At 37.1% G+C, this 22,479-nt stretch overlaps 1 protein-coding gene across 1 annotated transcript in view; it reads right to left on the bottom strand.

Moving 5' to 3' along the window:
• Nucleotides 1-10,785: 10,785 nt before the first annotated feature.
• The window catches only part of LOC139716935 (pyroglutamyl-peptidase 1-like), a 35,170-nt gene continuing 23,476 nt past the window's right edge, over nt 10,786-22,479 (bottom strand). Inside the window, exons 2-5 of the mRNA XM_071628460.1 lie at nt 18,927-19,096; nt 12,358-12,471; nt 11,708-11,835; nt 10,786-10,960 (exon numbers count right to left, since the gene is read on the bottom strand). Coding sequence (XP_071484561.1) covers nt 10,786-10,960; nt 11,708-11,835; nt 12,358-12,471; nt 18,927-19,096 — 587 coding nt within the window. The remainder of the gene's footprint in view (nt 10,961-11,707; nt 11,836-12,357; nt 12,472-18,926; nt 19,097-22,479) is intronic.

Raw genomic sequence — 22,479 nt, 5'->3', positions numbered from 1 at the left:
GTGATTCAAAGCATGACACCATTGTATATACTGGCAAGAACTGCATCATTTAGGTGCTGCAGTTGGATAGACTAAAGTGTCAAATCAAGATTGCTTGGTGACAGTGCTGACTGTGACAATGAAGTAATGACAGTGATGTGGGAATGTACAGACACTGGAACATTCTTGCAAGGCTAAACATGCAGTTTGGACAGAGTGCATTGGTTTCCTTTTAAAGGGACTGTACAGTACTGGTTGAGGTAGGGATTCATGTTTTGAACATTCCTAAGTGAGATAATGAAAAGCCTCTTGTGAAATATGAAAGAGCATGTAATTCTAAGAAGGATTCAACGTTTATTTGATGAAAATTGGTGTTCAAATGGCTGAGATATCCAAAAAAGTGCTAATAATAAAAGGCGACATGCCCCAACTTTATTAGTATCTCTTTGTTTCACCTTGTTTTTGGATATCTCAGCCATTTCAAAACCGATTTTCATCGAATAAACTTTTGATACCCCTTAGAACCGCATGCTCTTTGACATCTCATAGAGTGGTTTCTGAATATCTCACGAAACGTTAAATGCTAAATTTTCACCTCGACCAAAACTGTACACACCCTTTAATATTGAACTCGATATCTCTGCTTGAAACAGACTGTGTTAAATCTGCCTCACTTTTGACGAGAATCAGAAACTTCCTCCTAACACTGAGACTTTAAGTTACTCTGGTGATTATCTGAGACCCCCCATGAACTTTTAACCATAGTCATGATAACAAAAATATATTTTTAAAAAAAAATGAAAAGTGTGCTGCAAAACTGCTGCTGAACAGTCTGACTGCAAAGATTCTAACGGAAGACAATTTTCATTTTTGTATCTTCATATTGATGTCCTGCACTCAATACAATTTAGATGTTTGTGGTATGTTTGATATGTCTTTCTTTCACTGTCCCTTACAAAGTGACAAAATTTCCTAAGATATCAGTCAAATAAGGGGATTTTTTTTTTCCCAAGCTCAAGCATTTGAGCAGGACTGGACCCTTGTGCAAACTGCAAAAATTAGTGACTTCAAAGTCATCTGTGTTTGGGGACACATTCATTCTTGCAGTGTTTGTGTGTAAAGCTCAGCCTAGGAAACCCAGGTAGAGTAATGTACAACCTGTAAGACTGAAACAAAATTCGGAAGAATGTTTCAAAGCATTTCAATCAGTTAGTTACTTGCTTTTTCAATATGATCAGGCATTATTAACGCCAATAAACACTTTATTTATGAATTTCACAACAGTTTATTTCATGTGAACTGAGGCTGAGCTTTTTTTTTTTTTTAACACTGCTTGCAGTCACATTGTACATATTGATTGAAGCACTTTAGTTTGTCTTGCCCAAAATGTCCCATCAAGAATTGCTATTGAACCGGTGAGAGTGACTGTATTCGAGTTGTCTCTATGTCTGTCTACATGATAGCTGTACATTGAATGGAATTCATATCTTTTCACATGGTAAGAAATCATTCATTCCAATGTGCGATGCTAAATTTAATCCTGTGACACCTTTGCTAGACTACAGTCAGTTTTTGAGCACCAAGGGTCTACTTTCATACTGTAAGTCGATCCTATGATAGTGTGACGTAGGTACATCTAAGGGAGGTTTATACCACAACCCATAATGCAGGTTTTGTGTCAGTATTAAAATACTGAAAGATTCCTCATCCTTGTGAATGCAATTGTCATTATGCAAGACTTAGATACACAAAACCAGCCCGTATTTTAACCTGTTGAAGATGGACTGTTTTTCCTATTCACCCCAGCCCAAGAACACGTGGGACAAGTCTTCAACAAGTTTACAGTATTGTGTAATCGTAAATGTTTCATCAGAAAAGGCTTTAAAATCTTTTTGCCAGGAATGTGAGGGCAGTATTTACAGATATTACACCAGGCATTGCATTCTGGGAAAAATCAGATGATATATTGAGGGACAGAATAGATCGGACTTGAGAGAAGGCCTGTGTCATATGTAGATGAATACTAATCAGTATCAGTCTATGAATCACCGAAACTTCAAAACTATTTTTGTAAATTGTTCAGTGTTTGTCCGTGATGCCATGCTTAATGTTTTACTTAACGTCAGCCCACACTTAAAGCTGTCGGAGTGTACGTCCTTTGTATGTCTTATTTGGTACTTCACTATACTTACAGCTGTATCTTCAACATGAATCAGGTTCAATATATGTGTTTCCATGTGAGTTATATCAGAATATTTTATAGAATGGAATATCTAGATGATTTTAATAAAATGGGTACAGCAGGGATTGTTGTTGTCTTTTGTCTTCCATGAGTTAGTTTGGTAGTAGAGATGGTGGATCATATGGTGCCTATTGGAAGCACAAAGAATATTTCAATGTTAGGCTGTCTTCAGAGTTTAAAGTGATATTTGAAGCCAAGTAAATGTACAAAAGTAGACCTCCCAGCACTGTCTGACTTTCCCCAAACTTTCACTGATGTGTTATACTATCATTGCTGCATTCACTTAATCCGCATACACTGTATTACTTAAAAACAGAACTTTTCATCTGCTGTAGGATACAGGTCACTACTTTCAGGGCCCAGTTCAGATCAAACAAACCTCTTGCTGTTGAAATGGAGAAGTTGGGAAAGATGACACCAAGTGTATGGCAGTCACAAGATGAGTTTAAAAATGCTGTGTGATTTGGGCCTTACGAGAGCACAATGCCCAGCCATCTGCACTTCAAACACAACACATACTATAAAAACCAGAAGTTTTCATATGCATTTTAATTTTGTGAATTTCACTAGAGCGAAAGTTCTCGTCTAAACTATATGCAGTGAATGCCAGTGGCAAGTCGCAAAAATTTCCCGCAGTGAAAAAGGCCATCGGCTCCAATTCGCAAACATTTCATGCGGCAAATATTTCTGGTTTAACAGTACACATATTGTACTTGTATGTATTTATATTATATTGGATGGCTATGAATGGGATACCAGGGGATATTGCACGAGTTAGGGCCAATATTGCACGAATCGAAGATGAGTGCAATATTGACCCTAACGAGTGCAATATTCCCTGGTTTTCCATGAATCAAGGCCATCCAATATAATTATTATCATCTATACAATCAAGCAGAGCAAGCATAAACTGCACAAAATTACCCGGCTTCTACTCGTCTTTGAAGTTGACTCGGCAGTTCCATCCCAGCGCTGAAAAGGGGAAGCCCCTAAAACTGCGTATGAAACAAACAACTAGCAAGATGTTTGCGCGCTTGTGAAAAATGTAACAAAATGACGCGCACTAGTAGCAAGCGTTTGCGCATTCAGCAAGCGCTCACGCAATAAACGAGACAGAATTGAATATCGTGTGATCTTGAATGGCAAGTAACAACGGTAGCCTATGGGTAATTAATACGTTGGTCTATGCGTTTCGTTCAATAAGCTCTGATATTGAACGGTAAAAATTGAGCGGACTACAATACGCGTTTTTAATGCGCCACTAAAACGTCCTACATAGATGATAATTGGGTATCTTTCTCCCTAAATGTGCAGGTCAGTTGGAGATATTGGAGGTGACATCATCATTGCCTCCTTCATTATGTACACATACAGCATTACATGTGTGGTCTCACAACAAGAGGCTATCATAACAGCTCAATTATCACTACTGTGAACTCCTGTTATACCGAACACAGTAGTAACAAGATTCCAGTTATAATGAAATAAATATTAGGCTCCAAGTTATACAGTGCACTCCCGTTACAACGAACACGGTTATAACAAAATTAGTCATAACGAAGTAAAACTTCTGGTCCCAAAATTATCGCCATTAAAGTCTATGGTACAAAATTCGGTTATAACGAACACGGTTATAGCGAAATTTTCGTTATAACGAAGTCTTTTCCGAGCGCCACTGACAAGGAAAAACAAAAGAAATGTGCTCCGTTATAACGAAATGCGGATCGCTTTCGAAACATAAGTAGTGGAACAAGCATTTATAGCATCTCTGCATGAGCGAACGCTTCACATCACTGTGTGTTAGCTTGGTGTGTCACGCACAGTTTCCGAGGGCAACTTGCATTATTGTAATACCGGTACAATAATCTGAAATTGAATAACTATTTGTTTAATTGTTCACATAGCTTTCCAGTGTATGATGAGTATTCAACAAACAGAATATATCCGTGGCTTCCTTGCTTTCGTTATATATTGTATTTGTTCGGTTTTAACGAAATTTCGTTATAACGAAAGAAAACTGCCGGTCCCGATCATTTCGTTATAACGGGAGTGCACTGTATATAAATTGTACTCATTTGTTCAGATATGAAGTTTGATATAATGAAAGAAAATGGCAAGCCAGTCCTGAGGACTTCATTTTAATGGGAGTCCACTGTACAGGAGAACCTCATTATAACTAACTGTTTGGGGCTGCTGAAATCTCCTTGTTATATCAGGTATCTTCCAATATCTGGGATAAAAACCATAAAATTTCAGAATTGACCCTGCAAAATTACCTTATTTTATTTCTCTATAATCTTACCTTATTCTTACCTTGTTACAGCGAGGTTCCCCTACACATAGCTTGTCTTCATATGAAATACATAAACACAAACCCAAACCCACACACACACACACACACATAATCTATAGCCAACAAAAATAAATATGTGCCACACACTATACTTTGTGATAACCATTTTATTCTACTTTTCATGACAAAACACATTATCAAAATAAAAGCAAGCATTTATAGAGATTTATATACACAAATCAACAATCAGCTCTTTTTTTTTTTGTCATTCCAAGCAACACCACTACCAGGAGTTGTGATATAAAATAGGGAATGAAAAACCTGGATGTTGGTGAGATGAGATTTAAAGTCAAATGCGTATTTTTTTAATGCCTTTGGCAGTTGGAAAATTACTGAAAAAGGCTTGCCTAACATAGTGCCATACTCTGCAGTAAAAGGGGAATCTACATGTATCACAGGTAAGGGTGTTTAAAATGTGAGTTGTGAAATCAAAGGAATTTATCAGTAAAACTGTGAGTTGCATTACAATACTTTCCTCTTGAGGTGGCTATTGAATAAGTTACATGATTAAATGATTAATGCAATAAAAGTTACTCTAGCTCCCTAATATTTGTCTCATTGTACTCATACACACGGTAACCCTGTTATAACAAGGTTGCTGATTTTACCTCGTCGTAATTGGTGCCACGTAAACATACTAAATAGACCAGGTAAATGCAGTTATGGAAAATTGGGACCACCTTGTTACAAGCAGTATCGGCATGTACTATGCTAGCTTATCAGGTTTCCCTATATCCATAAGCCATCACTTTTCTCTCTGCATTCATAGAATATAGCTCTCATTTCATAAAATTCCAAAAAGACACTTAGAATACAAAACATTTGAGGTTAAATCTTATAGGCTTTGATATTCAACCATGACTAAACATTACAAAGAATAAGTTTACCATTAGATATAAATCCATTATAAATTTGTAACAACTAAAAAGTGTACCTTCCATATTTTACTTGATCTCTGCCTAAATCTCAGCAGCTTCATCTCCAATCTTAGTAGACATGTCTCATTTTGTCAGAGTACCTGGTAGTGTGTACCCTCAATGTGACAACGTGAAGTGAATAGTTACTACTAGTCTTACTTCCAGCTATAGCCTGAATGAGATTCACGCTTCATCTTTCTGCTGCTGGCACTGGCTGGTTACCATAATGAATTTACGGCTGCAGTAGTTTGTGCTTACAATGAATTTCATATCTGGAAATATACCTGTATGAATATCGCTAAATAACACTGCAACCTGCAATTGTTACTCACCACTCAGCATAAAACACCTGGCAAACGATAAAGGTACACAGCTCATGTAATCACATCCCTGTGGTTCTCCTCTATGCAGTAGACCTATATCAGCTCTTCAAATGTAGAGGAATGTACAGCTAAACTGATGCAATGAGTTGATTTTCAATGACAGCTACAGGTGATCTTCAAACCAAAAAAGGGGGAGGGGGCTTGGCTAGAAATGGACCACTACCTGCCATTGAATGAGTTGCTACCTATTTACATTGACTACCCACTGATAAAAAACGCTCGAGGCAAGTGATTTTTATTGCTAATAGTAATCTTTCGGTCACCTTATACTATGCCCCACAGCAATACAAGGCCCATTATAGATTTGTGATATATTTCCACTATGATTTGAGTTGCTATCTCAATTCTAGTTTACTATTACATCATAAGAGCCAAACCCATTAGATAGTAGTCTAGGACACAGAATGAATTGGAATGGTACATAGAAGAATCATTCTGTGTAAAATTGGCATTATATTTCTAAAAGAACCATGAAACCTCTCTTGCCAGCAGGTGGGTAAATAATCCATGAGATAAAGTAAAGCAGGACCACACAAACATGAATGCTTATACACATATTCTTGCACTTTGTTACATAATAACTATTTAAAAAAAAAATTCTTATATGCTACTATGTCATTTCAGGTTCATAAAAGTGGCTGAAGAATAAGGATTTTTAAGCACTTAAGATATCAGATCAGTTTGGTCTTCATGACTGTAAGTGCACCTTAGGTGGGTGTCGGTATCCCATTGGCCTGGGGGGCATTTCATAAAGCGTTTTGTCCGACAAATTGTCAGACAATTTTGCTCTCAGCCAATCAGATGCAAGGATTTCACTAGCTTATAACAGTTTGTCAGAAAAAAATATCTGACAAAACGTTTCATGAAATACCCCCCTGTAGACTGGGTGGTGACCTGCTGGTGACCTGATGGCAACTCAAGCCTCCATTGGTTATGGAGACAACTCAAGTCTCCATTGGTTATGGAGACAACTCCACAACATCTCCTGGAGACTACTAGCTGAGTCTCTGCTGAGTCCCGAGGAGACATTTTCCTATCTCCAGCTAGTCTCAGAAATGTCTCCGAGATGTCTCAATCAGTTGCAGCAATGTCTCCATGACTAACTTTGTCCGTGACGTCTCCGTGACCTCTCTGCAACAGTGATGTTTTTGCAACAGAGAAAATGTCTCACAGAAGTCGCCACGAGCATCCCCACAACTTTTGGGTGAATATAAAGTTATCACCCTGTTTGTCGCCCTTGGGTCACCTTAATTAAGGTATAAATGCATTTTGCTGTCTTTCCAGTCACTGCAACCGATCAGTCGCAGCTACGCTTCCTCCAATGAGATAAGCCCTTTACCATTTCTTTCTGTCAGCCACTAAAACATCAATACCAATACTTGTTGCCCCTCTACATTCATTGCAATAAATCATACATTAAAGGGTCCTCATCCATTACTTCATACTGATAATAAAGCATGAGAAATTTCATCCAATACAGAATAAATGTTATACACACATACATGAATAACTCCTATTCCACTCTGGTATGGTAGTACAACACTCAAAAATTGCAGACTTAAAGACAATCTTACATTTTTACACATAATTGAAAGAAAGCAGATAACTCAATGTCATCTTGACAAGGTAGAATCTGTCCTTTGGCATACGCTACACATCCACCTTCTCACATCACACAACAATAACGACATAACAGCCACATTTGTAATTCTTACATACCGGTACAATAAAAGCTGGAGTATGCAGGTACTAGAATGCACTTGACAAGACAGACTATACAACATGAAAGTAGTGCAGTGGGACTAAGAGTGATGGGATGACTGAATTTCATCGGAGGGACCAGTGTCAATCTCATGAGCAAACTACCATTTGATATTAAAACAGGTGTATGCATCTGGCTTCTGAATAAATCTAAAACATTTTGTAAAGACAAACTTCCATCCCTATGAAAACGAAAAAAGTGTTCTCCAATTTGCGTAGATCTATCATCTAATGCTTGGTTCACAATGCACATACATTATCCAGAAACATCATTACACAAGCACAACAGTCCCTGTATAGTCTACTATCCATGTGTTTCATATAAATACCAGTCACCATCAGAGGATACTCTGACTGGTTGTTCTGAAGGTTGTTGTGTTACTAATATGAGTTCTGCCAACAATCACGCTATCAGTGTGAGACTCATTCAGTTTTAGCGATCTCATTTAAAAAAAACACATTCTTGTGCTGAACGCTTTGAACATAAAGTGCTAACGAAAAAAGTCTGCAAAATTCCTGATATTCTGAACATTTCATATGCCCAAGTCCAAAGTTTTGTGATTTTCTTGCAGGCTCCTGCTGAATGCACTTATGTCTTGAATCCATGACTGAAGTATCTACCAGATTGCACCATCTAAAATGGAAAATTGTAAAAGCTCCCTACCACAGAAGGAGGGGGGCATTCCTCTCTTCTCTCCCCCCCCCCCCCCCCCCCCCCCCTGGAAAGTGCCAATGACCAATCATAATGTCAGAAGCAAAATTATGTTAGGCAAAATAAAAGCCTGGTCACATATACGCTTTCAACCAATCATTTGATCAGGATCTGCTTCCTATTTTCATAAATATATATACTGGTATAAATGTATAAACACAAAAATGCTGACAACTGTACATCACCTATCAAAGGTATTGTACATGAATGCTGGCATGAAAAACTTGGAAGTTAACAATCTCTACAGAAATCTTGAATAAAAATTGCATAACTCTTTTCATGTGGTGAGTGCCTATTGGGACACTAAGAGCCAATGCACAAACTTTTGCCATAAGTAGCCATGTTATATCACTGGTCTGGGAAACAAATACAAGTGTGCGAAAACAGAATACTGAAACCCATCATATCACACAGACTACACACAGGTGATGTCCATTATTCCAAAGGTTTGTTAATGTAAAAATGAATAATGTTTGTTAAGGTTCGACAGCCACAAACTGAAATGAGGTGAGGGATAATGAACGTTCGGGAAAACAAACCATATTTCATTTTTGGCGTACCTAACTTTCAAAATTATGAACCTTTGAAAGAACGAACTGTGCAGCTGCAACAAACAATAACTAACTAATGGTAAATACAGGAAACCAGCCTGCTTCTGTCTAAACCCATTCTGCACTAACATTTGCAAGAAGAAGAGAGCACAGAGAGAGGTGGGAGTCAGTGCAATTTACATTCATCAGCAGCTCATATTTTTAGTGTGAAATGGGTTTCCAAAACAGGACACAAGTGTACAGCACATATCACAACTTATTTGGAACACGGCTTTTAGAGACAGCGATTTGAGTATATACTAAACAATGTGAACACATAAAGAAATGCATGGAATTCTCCCTTTGATATTCACATCAACTCAAAGTGATTGATCACACATGATCACCTATATGTGGGACTGTTGTTTACAAAGCTGTGGATCCTACAGTTGAGTTAGATGCAAGACCTCTGTCACTACATGATCTTAACATTACACTCACATGTAACACACAACTTGCATAAATATGGCATTAACCTATTACACACCAGAGTGGAAATTAAGTTTTACATCGCTCAGTGAGATGATCACGAGCAAAATTTATCTGTACATCCTTGCTGTCTCAAAGAGGCATTTAAATACTGTAGGTTTGATGAAATATTATCAATACCACAGCTTACTGAATAAAACCAGTAAAAGAAAAGGTACCATACTGAATGTGCTTGCAGCATATTCCTGAACTGACTGGCATGTCACAATCTTAGACCGATGAGTAAAAATCATATCAAGCTAATCTCAATGATGTTCTGTTAATACTAGTGTTAGTTTAATGCCCCACTGTGCCATATATCGAGAAAAATTATGACTATACTCTGCTATATCAACTACAAACAATTTCCTGCATTGGCTGGCATTTTGTAATCTAAATTGAAGAGTGTAACTGCTATCAATCAAATATCAATTATGCTCTGTAAAGTTTACATGGTACTGATATTTCTCCAGTATATTGAGAACACTTTGCTGTTTTCTGTACAAATATTAATCACTGAGATAATCAATGGAGGAAGGTATCTTTGTAAACACAGTTCTAATCAATTTCTGACGATGAAATCTCTCATCATTACATCTAACACATCTCCCTGACAAGCCTATCGATTGTGAAGTCAACAAATAACTACCTCTTGCATACTAATATCTCACTCTGATATATATTCAAATATGTCTTTAAAAAAGTGTGTTGTGTCAGACTGAAGAGATACATTTGGCAAATGAGTGTTGTGGAAAGAAGAAACAGAAGAGAAGAAGATGGAAGAAGGGGAAGAAGAAGAAAATAATAAAAGTAGACATAATGATGATGACAAATTATGTATCCAAGGTGACCTCGTTTGGGTAAACATTGCTATTGTCCTTAATGTGACATGGTTTGCACATTTACATTTTGTGCATCACTTGCTAAAAACAAACAAACATTTTAAAAGCTATTTCAACCTACATTGTACACTTTTTGCTTCAGTTTCCACTGGAAGGTAACACTCACAGTGAAAATTTTCCTTCGGTAAAAATATGCATGTCCCATTCCCACATGTTTTATCAAATGAGAAACTTTCTTGAACAATACCTGCATCATATCAATTCATCTAAACATCATCAGAAAGTGGAGAAAAGCATCAGACACAAAATAAGCTGTCACTCGACTAGCCAAACACAACACATTACGACATCTATCAGAAATATCTGCCCCATCTTACAGTCTTAAAACATTTTGCTTGTGATTAAAATTACTACAGGGACAGAGAGATGTACATCATCTGGTGATAACTGTAACTTCAGTACGAGGAGAGATTGAGACGAAAGAACTCTTAAGAAAAAAAAAAAATGAATTCTAGAGCAGCTGCTAGGAGTGGTGGGGTCATGATTTGGCATCGCGTTCTTCGATCTGATGGAGCATGCTGAGGATGGCAAGTCGGAGGCCTTCGGCCAGCTGCTTGCCTGTGTACGGCTGCCTCAGCGGAGGGACATGGATGAACACAGAGCTTTCTGATGAGTGATACAGGGAAAGGTAGTAGACATAGCCACAAAGGTACCTAGGAGCAGAGAAAGATGAATCACATGAGTTTTGAAAGAATGTTCAGAAACTTGGGCATCAATACAAAACATACAAACTTTCCATCAAATACTCATTTTGTTTTCTTATTAAAAACTTTTTCATCAAAGTAAATATTATCAAGTTGCTCCTTTGTGCATTAGAAACTCTTTCAAGGCATTATTGGTAATCCTTAGAACTGTATGCTGTCATAAGTATTGTCATTAATGTTGTACCATTGCAGATTTAATAATCATCTCGTCACTCAAACACAACACCTGTGACACTATTTCACTGCATTTAAGATGAACAGCCCTTCTAATTACTGGACTACTGATAAACATGCACTATACACCATGTATCTAGTGAGTCTAGCTTTGTGAATCAGGACTTCCCTACAATTTCACAAGTGGTCAACTCGCGATCTTGGAGTAGAGTAATGAACAGAGAAATGTAAAGTGCTCGTCACATTCATGTCAGGATCAGTGTTAATATTTTGTGCCTTTTAAAATGTGCAAACAGCACCCCACTCATGCAATTCGCACAAATAATTTCAAACCTCACAAAATATATTTTGTTTTGCATAAACTGCTCAATATTACACATTTCTGTGTTAACCTGACTGAAATTGTGTTATCATGGCATTCTTTCACAAATTTCTCATGCATTTAAGTGTACATTTCGGAGCAAGATTCGACAGTTCTGCAGGCACATGAGGACTATATTTTCACTTGAATATTTTCCTTACCTTCCAGCATTGTAGGAGACTACTGCTTTAACTGGGCAGTTCTCTGACCTATTGACCTCGTCACATACTACAGCCATGTTGACATGGCTCAGTATACAGTCCGGTCCGTCCACAATGCAGTGAAAATTCTGTCAAATACAAGATGAACCAACAAGAGGAGACAGGTACAGTTAATTCCTGGGCTCTATTTCATACCTCAGGTGAGCTCAAAAGTTGCTATGAAAACAACTCTTTCTGCAATGGCCAGTATCATGGTAATGACATGAATCCTGCTTGCTGATTTTCTGTTGATACAGGGAGTTGCCGACATTCCACCAAGAATTGCTATCATAACACCTTTTTTGAAATTAGACCATGATCTCATATAGTATAAATTGTAAGAAAAATGGAAGAAAAATGTTTACTCTACAGATTGTATCTCATGACAAAGTGACTCAGGATGTTGCCATGGAAACTGCATCCATCCCTACAATTATGGCTTCCAATTCTTCTAATATCACTTTGATACATCAACATATACAATGTAGGTGTACCTGACTGAATCTCAGACAATGCAGCACACACATCTTTAAAAAAAAAAAATGAACATTAGCTGCCTTAGGAGTGGACTGCTTAAACTGCATTGGAAATAGAAAATCTACATTCATTACCTTAGTCTCTGGGATCTTGCTTGCCACATCTGGCTTGTTGTAGCCTTTGTTGTGCCCTTGTTGCTCCAATGTCAGCTCTGATGCAACACTAGACACACCAGTATGAACCATCAACTGTAAAAAAAAAATATATATATGACATCAAAGCAGACATAATGTCATGAATATGTAACTTTATAGCCCTAACACAATTTTAAGAATCTTTTGAATTCTTACAAGATGGAGAGCATCAATTTTACTTCATTGTGGGACTGGACATAGGCTCTACAGACCAGTATAAACAAACAACTTACAAGAGAGATCTATACAAGCAAAATATGCATTAAAAGTCTTGAATTTAAATTAATGTATTTTCACATATATGACCAAAACTTCTATCTACAGTGATGATACTTGTAGCTACCCATCCCTGCACTCACCCAGACTTTTTTTCATTCTGTCTGCAGCAGATGTTGTAATTTGTGTTTGATTTCTATATGAAGCCAAATTTACTCAAGTTGACACAATCATTAACCTCAGATATTGTAGTATCAAAGAGTGTACATGAAACAGCCATAAATTGCGTATCTCACATCTAGACTTATATTAAAGCTAAAATGGCATTGCATTTTACATATTGTATTTAAAATGAGCGTTTGGTTTCCTTTACTAAAAAAAAAAAAAAAAAAGGTTATGGGTTCTCAGTAGCCAGTGGGCAACAATGACAAAATTTGGAAGAGTTTGGTAGCAAAATCAGGGAGAACAAAATCACATTTTTAAAATGAATTTCTTACTTGTTGCATAACAAGGAATACTCGTGAAGTTTTGATTAAATATAGCCCATATTTTGTTAGCATTTCCTTGAGCTCCTTTCTTAAATACCTGGTTTTGACAGGAATGGAGATAAATCCTTTTGCAATCAAATTCTTCTTTTGTAAATGTGAATGAAAAACAAGATTCTCTCTCTCTCTTTTACTTAAAAGTATTTAGTTGATGACTCTCTTCCCGACACTTTCACACAAAAAGATGGCTTTTAACCTGTTGGGGACAGGCTGATTTTGCTACAACACACATTTTCCAAGACGCTTGCCGGAGAACACTCAGGACTCGTCCTCAATGGGTTAAAGGGATCGTATAGTTTCGGTTGAGACCTAACTTCAGGTTTCTAACATTTTTGGGTGAGATAATGAGAAACCTTTTTTTGAAATATGAAAGAGCATGTAGAGGAATTCACCTTTTATTTGATGATTCTTTTTTTGAAATGGCCGAGATACATAAAACAGTGCAATCCTAATGAAAGATGGGACCCACCTTTTATTATGATTGCTTTAGTTTACTTTGTTTTGGGATGTCTCAGCCATTTCAATACCAATTTTCATCAAATAAACTTTGAATTTGTCTTAGAATGGTACATGTAATTGGTATGCTCTGTACCATTTCATACACTGTAAGTGGTTTCTTGGTATCTCACAAAGAATTAAAAGCCTAATCTTTGCCTCCACCAATGCTGTACCATCCCTTTAAAGGTGACTCCAAGGCCAAGGAAGACTTTATTGTATTATAATATATTCTTTTTTTGATAAACAAACACAAGTCAATGAAATACAACTCTCTATCATTTACATACAAACTATACAATGGTGGGTAGCTATGATTTTTGTGAAACGAAAACTAAGAAATACAATGTAGCTGATAATATTTACAGAATTTATCATTACACAGTATTAACTGGGCAAAAGACACCTGGGCTTGTGTGTACATTATACTGTCCATTTGTGGAGTGGGTAAACATTTTTTTGCTGTGATTTACTGTTATGTTCATGAGTGGTATACCAGGTACAACATGTATCTGTCATACAGGACAAAGACTTTCCCCAGCAGTACCCGTAAAGCTAAGAAATACTCATAAATGATGGCAACAAATGACCATTATCCATTAAATTATGCTGGTACCATAATGTTTATGGAATAAACTTTAATACATACTGTATACATGTATAATCTGTCACAAAGGTAATACAGCGGTGTATAGGATTACAAAAGATCTCAAATTTTATGATGTAAGTACACCATCCTATAAACTGTCACCATTAGACATCATCGGTTCAAGTCAAATTTGACAGCTACAGTAGGGCAAACAGTATTTCCTTGGATCACCTTCAGTCAATCTTTTAGAATGCTACACACATAAAGAGGACTGGTAACTGTTACTTGAAGTGTGGTAATCAAATTGCTGGTTTCAGTCCATCCTACCAGTATGACTTGTTATACTGACAGTTACATTTTGTGATCGTAAAGTCTAGGATACACTTAAAGCAGTCAGACACAACAGCCACCACATTCACACAATCCCAGTACACATTTGTTGATATATGAACACTGTAAACCATGCACTCTGCAGAAAACAAAACACACAAACAACCAAACAAACACATATTACATACATACAATGTACACATACAGTGTGTACACAGATTAATAGGCCTACATTGTACACTGTATCCACACTGCTGAAGGCCCAACACATGCAAAGAAATAGGCCTACAACACACACACACTTTTTTGTAAAGGCATCATCGATGGCTTTGCCCACTACAATGTATGTGAGATAAACAGAAAGACCTAAAAGATTACAAGGGACTATAATTGTATGTATCCTTATCCACAATTTGTGACTTAGGACTAACTACTTTTCACACCAGGGCTGATAGACAAACCCATTTAAACATTTCAAGGTGGGAGGATTTTTTTTTTTCTCTTTTGTATCACTGGTCCATTGCCTCAGTGTTTTCATGGTGTCCCTAAAACAGGACATGCACAGCTACAATAGTGTATACCTTTGAACATTTTAAGATTCACGCACTAATACACATCTATAACAGCATAGTGTAGTCCGTATTGCTTTCATCACATACAAACTATTTTTACTTTCAGGTAATTTCTAACCGACAAATAAACATGATAAGAGTAGAATGAAGCACCGTTTTGAAGAATTACCAAAGGTCATTATTTCTAGATACATTGCACCCTGTCAGTACATGAAGTCTGGTAGTGCTATTTGTTAACAGTCTGTACAGTGCAGAAATCCATTTTTCATCTTAATTAAAAGTACAGTTTTATATCCGGCTTCAAAGTGCAGATTACAGCACGGACACTCCTAAATACCAAACTCAGGAGTCATGCACGGACATAATCTCCATCGTAAACCAAAGTGATAAAACTGAGAAGGCATAAACATAAGAGCACCACTTCTCTGGCACTGTAAGGGTATACAATTGTAGCTTGAGAGTATCTTTGCAGAGAATTTTATGATTGAATTTTGCATCATATAATGACTGTATTCCATCCATGCCAACTTTATGTGTGCTGTCTGAACCCATAAAATAGGCACTATGTAAGCTTCTCAAATAGAATGCCAAGTTATCATGGAGACAGCACCCTCAATATTTCTCTCTCTGGGTACAGCTGTACATATTGGACTTGTATTCCCCTTCCCCCGCTTTTTGTATCTTCATGTCACATCACACAGTATACTGTAAAACTGGATATTTTTGCACTTGGCCACGTAAGAAGAGTTTTATATGTTTTTAATTCCGCAGAATCAAGACATCAACTATTGAAACATATGACAAGCAAAAATATTCACTATGCTTTTTTTCGCGCTATTTTCTGGTTGCACAAAATATGTGAAAATTTCCATTTTTACAGTACATGTTGTTATCGTACATACTGTATACTGTATGTTATGAAGCAAAGAAGGTGGTTAATTTGTGATCATAGATTGCCAAATGTGAGATTTGCCATCTCATCACACACATTATGCACAAATCTCTCAACGGCTTATAAATCATCATGTCCTACGTGTACATTGTATATAACAGGGAAAGAAAGTAGCTCACTACAACCTACTATTAAAGTATTATGAGTGTTACCAATAAGAACAGCCCCAAAAAATGAATGCATAGAAAGCTCATCAAGGCTACTAAACCTTGCGAGGATTTCCTGATAGACCTACATTTGTAATATTTATCACTACAATGAGTGGACTACCCAGCTCATGGGCAAACCTTAAAATCAACACTTCTTCTACTGAATCTCTCAGGACTTAAACTACAGTGTTGTATGTACATGTGTATCACTGTGAACTACATTAATAGGAGGTATCGAAGGACACACGTTAAAATAGGGATTTACTAGTGTTACCTCATCAGTCAGTCCAGAGACTCCAACCCCAAGCACCTGATGATCTGGAGATTCTCCCGCCCGAAACCCCTAGCAAACGGGAGACTCCAAGTTGATGTGTGCGAAGCGCGAAGTTCCTAGGATTCTAGATATTCGCTGGTGCTATCTAAGGCTTATTTTTTCAACATACGATAGAAATAAGTAAGAAATGCTTTCCACCGGGAGACACAGAGCCAGGGCGGGAGAAATCAAATCTCAAACGGGAGAACAGGAGATTGTGCAAAAATGGGCTTTCGGCGGGAGATCTCCCGTCGAAAACGGGAGAGTTGGAGTCTCTGTCAGTCATAAGAATCAATTTAGCAAGGACATGATTCTAACAAAGTCGCCACATCAAGTAACTCATGAAACCGCTGACATTACGCTGCTTGCACATCCCATCACATCACCTAACAAGATAATCACGGCCACTAAAGACTGATGTCAGGCCACAAAATGTCCAAAAGGGCTATCTTTTAGTGGCCTGTTAAGGCAGATAAAATTCTGAATGAATCTGCAAATTTTCTTTCACTTTGGGCCACTCCATTTCTCTTTCAGGCCACGATATTCTCAAATTCAAAGTTCCTGGTGGCTAAAAAAAAATTATAATGATAATAATAAAATAATAATAATGATAATAATAATAATAAAAATAAGTTTCAAGCCTTGATAATTTGAAAGAAATGATTCAGGAATGTAAAGTCATACCAGAGAAGCTGTACTTAACTACACACAACAAATCAATCACAGATTTTCAGGAAATAACATTTACAGCGCAGAGGCCTTCTCTAAATTCTAAAGTACTAGGGTAATTTTTATTTGCCCAGAATCACAATTGCCATTTCAAACGAATGAATATTCTGCATGGTAAACTACGAAATGGTACATTTAGCATGGGGTCACATAGATTTTTTGAGCACAATACATTCCACTTTGCCACTACCATTACCCAATGGTTAAATAGGTCATGCAATCTTGATGGTACAAAAGAGCAGACTTTATTGAAATGTTTGGTCTCCACACATGTACACTGTAGTCCTACTTGTACGGCTGACAAACAGCTTGCTTCATGAAGCGTAATATATGCCCTACTTCTTTTGGTGCTGCTCATAGCCAATTCAGAGGATTTTAAAAAAAGTCACCAGACAGATTATGTTTGGAACAACAGCAGTTGGCCTAAACACCGACTACAATACACCACCAGTACTAGAGAACATTCATACAATGTACGTACAATGTAGGGAGTACAGCTACATGTGTATAATGCAGAAAGCCACACACGATCAAACACACACACACCTACTGTGTAAGAGACTGAAAAACCTGAGCTGAAATATTACATCTACTGATACTTTTTGCATCATATAAGTTGGTCACTGACATCATGAGTGTGCCATGAAAATTACATTTCCACATAAAAATTGTATTATTCTTCCTTTTCTTCTCTATTTTTTTTTATTTATTTTTTTTTTTTTTTGGGGGGGGGCAGGAAGATGTAAACGAACAGATGCAATCACGACAAGGAACATTACAAAGATGTAACCATGACGACAGTGTATGTCAACACCCCTTCTTCTACATGTACATTGCGACTTTAGAATGACATTCCAATTTTCATATCTCTCTTGATATTTGTACAAAACGGACTGTTTTTAACCCGACTAAATGTGGAATTAGTGAATGCAGAAATAGTTTTCGAATATTGGACAGGGCCTACCTGCAGTGCATAGATTCAAAAGTTATGCACAATCCAGAGATAATAGTAGGCCAATCTTCCACAGAAAAAGTTGCTAGCAACTACTACTCTACAACTGATCTTTTTGTTTCATTATTACATACTTCAGCTAAGATTGTTTCATAAGTCCCAATTTATATCCAACATGACAGACTACAAAATCTGCCAGAATGTAATACAGGATATTTAAACAATTGGTGTTATTAGGTGTACTTTCATACATGCTTGTACATGTTCAGGAGATTAAAAAAAAGGTGAAAATTTCCACATCACAAATTATTTCAGGTTTGATATCACAGACGACAGTATTTCAAAATACAACATGAAATTTCTCAACATTATTATGATTGTGTTGTTTAACACACCAAAAATTACAGATCACTTCGACAGAAGAAACCAAATTTTGTTGCAGTACCCGGCAGAAGGACCCTAAGGCTTGCAGGCTCAAAAAATCGCTCAAACACACAAGAAGATGATCGCATCATATGAAGGAGCTTTCAAAACTCAGTGAAATGACGTCACAAACAAAAATCTGATATGGGAATGAAATTTCATGCTAGGGCCAGAGAGGCGACGTAATTCACTGTACAGGATGAAGTCTGGCAATGCTGTGAAAGAGATGATGGTTAATAATTACCACTGGGTCATAATCCTTCCAGAGAGCAGGCACGGTGGCGTCTACTGCATCATAGATGACTGGTACCTCCTTGACAATGAGCTCGATGTCATCCTTCAGTCCGATCCTCTGAAGCTCCTGGACTGCCACCCAGCTGGCATTCACATTGTGCTCCCCAAAGGGTCCAAAGCCTTCATCCACAGAAAAAGAGAAAAGGGGGGGGGGGGGGGAGAGATTGACAGAGAGGAGGGAGATAGACAGACAGACAAACAGACAGAGAGGGACGGGAGGTATGTACAGACAGACAGACAGATAAACAAAAGAAGAGAAGGATAGATGAACAGACAAACGAAGAGGGAGATAGACAGACAGACAAACAGACAGAGAGGGACGGGAGGGATGTACAGACAGACAGACAAACAAACGAGATGAGACAGGCAGATAAACAAAAGAAGAGGGAGAGGGATAGATGAACAGACAAACAAACAGAGACACAGACAGAGAAGGAGGGAGGAAGGAAGGGAGACAGACCAACAGACAGACAGAAGAAGAGGGAGAAGATGGATGGACAAGCAAATATGAGGGAGATAGATGGACAAACAGACAGACAAACAGACAGACAGATAGACAGGCACAAACAGACAGATGAATGGACAGGAGAGACAGACAGAAAGGGAGATACAATGTACAGACAAACAATACCGACAAAGGAAGAGGGAGACAGACAGATATACAGACAGACAGGTAGAGAGGTCATGGTCGACAGAGAGACGTACAGAGGGAGAGGGAGGGGAGAGAAAAAGGAGATTTTGTCACTCAGTCTGATAATTGCAGATGGTAAAGATAGACATCAGTCACTGGTCTATTCATCTACTTTCCAGCTGCTACAAGACTGGAAATGAAATTCACAGGACACCTGATGGTTAAAGGACAAGTTCACCTTCATAGACATGTGGGTTGAGTGAATGCAGCAATATTAGTAGAACGCATCAGTGAGAGTTTGAGCAAAATCGGACAATCCGTTCAAAAGTTATGAATTTTTGAAGTTTCTGCTGAGTCACGGCTGGATGAAAAGACTACTATAGCTTGTGATGTCACATGAGTACAACGATATAAAGAAAGAATAAAGAAAATTCAACATATTTCCATTTTTCTCGCATAACAAAAGAACACTCGACTTCTCTCATTCAGAAGGCAGGAGGAATAATATTACCCTTAACATACGTCAGTAGCAAGTCGAAGAAATGTGCACTTTATTCAAAAAGTAAAGCTTTGTGAAATTCTCTTTTTATTTTCCTTATATAGTTGTACGCATGTGACATCATACACTGTAGTAGTCTTCTCTTTCAGCAGTGACTGCGCAGATACTTAAAATATTCGTAACTTTTGAACGGATTGGTCAATTTTCCTCAAACTTTCACTGATGTGTTCTACTAATATTGCTGCATTCTCTCAATCCTTATGTATATGAAGGTGGACTTGTCCTTTAATATCATCAGAGGCATTTGTTACATACATACAAGTGTATTGCCTCCAAGCATTCGCACAGAGTGCTAATACATGTATTTATAGTGCTCTCACATTGACAGTGACATATTGTTGTATTTGTATTGTAAATTGTAATGCAAATGCAATTACAATGTGTAAATCTCAAAATATACCATGGAATACATAGCAAATTAGGTACTGTATTACAACGTTTCAGACTTTGAGAGAAATATGCATGTGAGATTTGAGTGAGAATCCTGTCACAAAATACCACCCTTTGTACAGCGGTGTATTCCTCACATGATCCGACACACTTCCCTTTCCTTTCCCTGTAAGAGATATGCCCAGTGCTTGCCAGAAATACCATAATTATTTCACAGTACACTGTACCAAGTGAATTAACGTGCGATCCATTAACCGTAATAATTCACAAATGAGAATGGTGTCAACAAATCACTGTGGTATTTGATACCATAATGGTAATTTGAAAGTGAATGCACCTAAATTTATGTTGGTTTCCAATAGCAACAGACTCTGTGTAAATTGAGCAGGTTTCTTGATATCTAGATCTATCCAAACAAGTATCAAAAACCTGTTGATATATTCCAATACCAAATATTCTCCCTGTCAATCAGCTACTGAAAAATGCTTCAAATATTCATAAAACACCAAAATCAAAGAATAAACCTAGGAATGACTGGTTTCTGAATAAACAGAGACTGATCTCATTTTCAAAGGCATCATACAACTATAAATACATTTGTACTCTGATCATACATTTAAATGTCATTGTACAATGATATTAACTTTCTGCATTTTAAATTTTTCAAATTTTAACACGACTAATTGGCTACACCCAATATCCATAATTTGATGAAAGAACACAATAGAGCACATGTGGTCACAAATGGCATCTACACTCATGTATAGATCAGATCTTATGATTGAAACTAATCTAATTAAACAATAAAGAAAAGGCAAGATCTCGCTATCAAAAAAATCTCAACAAAACTCTTTTCAGATGGATTGCAGTTACATACGTACAAAACATTGTAAGACATAAATCATCATGTACAGAATCATACATGCTAAAAGCAAACAGCACAAAAATAAACAATGTCCTTACGAGTATTTGTGCAGATTCTACAATGTACACAGTATATCACAAAGTGGCTGCAAGGACCGTGCTAATTACCATCCAAGGTTTCTTCGCTCTGGTCTGCTTTGTATAAATGTGATAATGGGCCAGAAAACATGACACCAGTCTCCCTCCCCCTCCTTGACATTTAAGCAACCCTCCGCCTGAAGGGAACATACCATTTGTGTGTCATGGATCTACATGTAAAATGAACGTTTCACACACGTATCACTATAAAACAGCTTTGTATCATGCAATGCTTCACTACATTTCTATATACACCTATCCATATCAATGATTTTAAAATAAATGTTACATTACATTGGGCCAATAACTGTAAGAGGACCATGCTTCAAAACCTTTATTCATAATTTATGATTTTTCAGTAGGCTTAATAGCCCCCCTGAAAGTGATTATTAAAGTCGGTTTACATAGAAACCTGCAAAAAATGTGTACACATATCTACTGTACAAGTTTGTTCTAACTTCAGTCAATACTAATTCCTAGAGAATGGAATGGAATGCAAGGCAATACTCACATCTGTGAATAATGTCAAAGGATATCAACATAAACCTAAAACTATAACTCATCATCTGTTTTGTTTTGTTTTGTTTTGTTTTTCTAACTACCTGGCAACAAAGGCCTACCGGTACCTGTAACAAACAAAGGAGCTATTATATGCATAACTCTGGTTTAGTTGTGAAATAACAAATTGAAAAAAAAAAAAAAAAAAAAAAAGTGATTCGATATAAAAGGTGGGAATCACTTTTTATTAGGATTGCTTTGTTTTACTCTGTTTTTTTATATTACAGCCATTTCGAAACTAATTTTCATCAAATAAATTTTGAATTCCACTTAGAATTGTATGCACCGTAACACTTCATAAGTGGTATCTAATTACTGTATCTCAACAAAAAGGTAAAAGCTAAAATCCCCATCTCGATTAAA

Source organism: Diadema antillarum, unplaced genomic scaffold (genome assembly GCF_040938485.1).
Source record: "Diadema antillarum isolate AM-2024a unplaced genomic scaffold, OU_Dant_1.0 scf00000071, whole genome shotgun sequence".
Taxonomy (NCBI): Eukaryota; Metazoa; Echinodermata; class Echinoidea; order Diadematoida; family Diadematidae; genus Diadema; species Diadema antillarum.
Note: the sequence above shows the minus strand (reverse complement) of the source record. Positions and strands in the feature narration are given on the sequence as shown.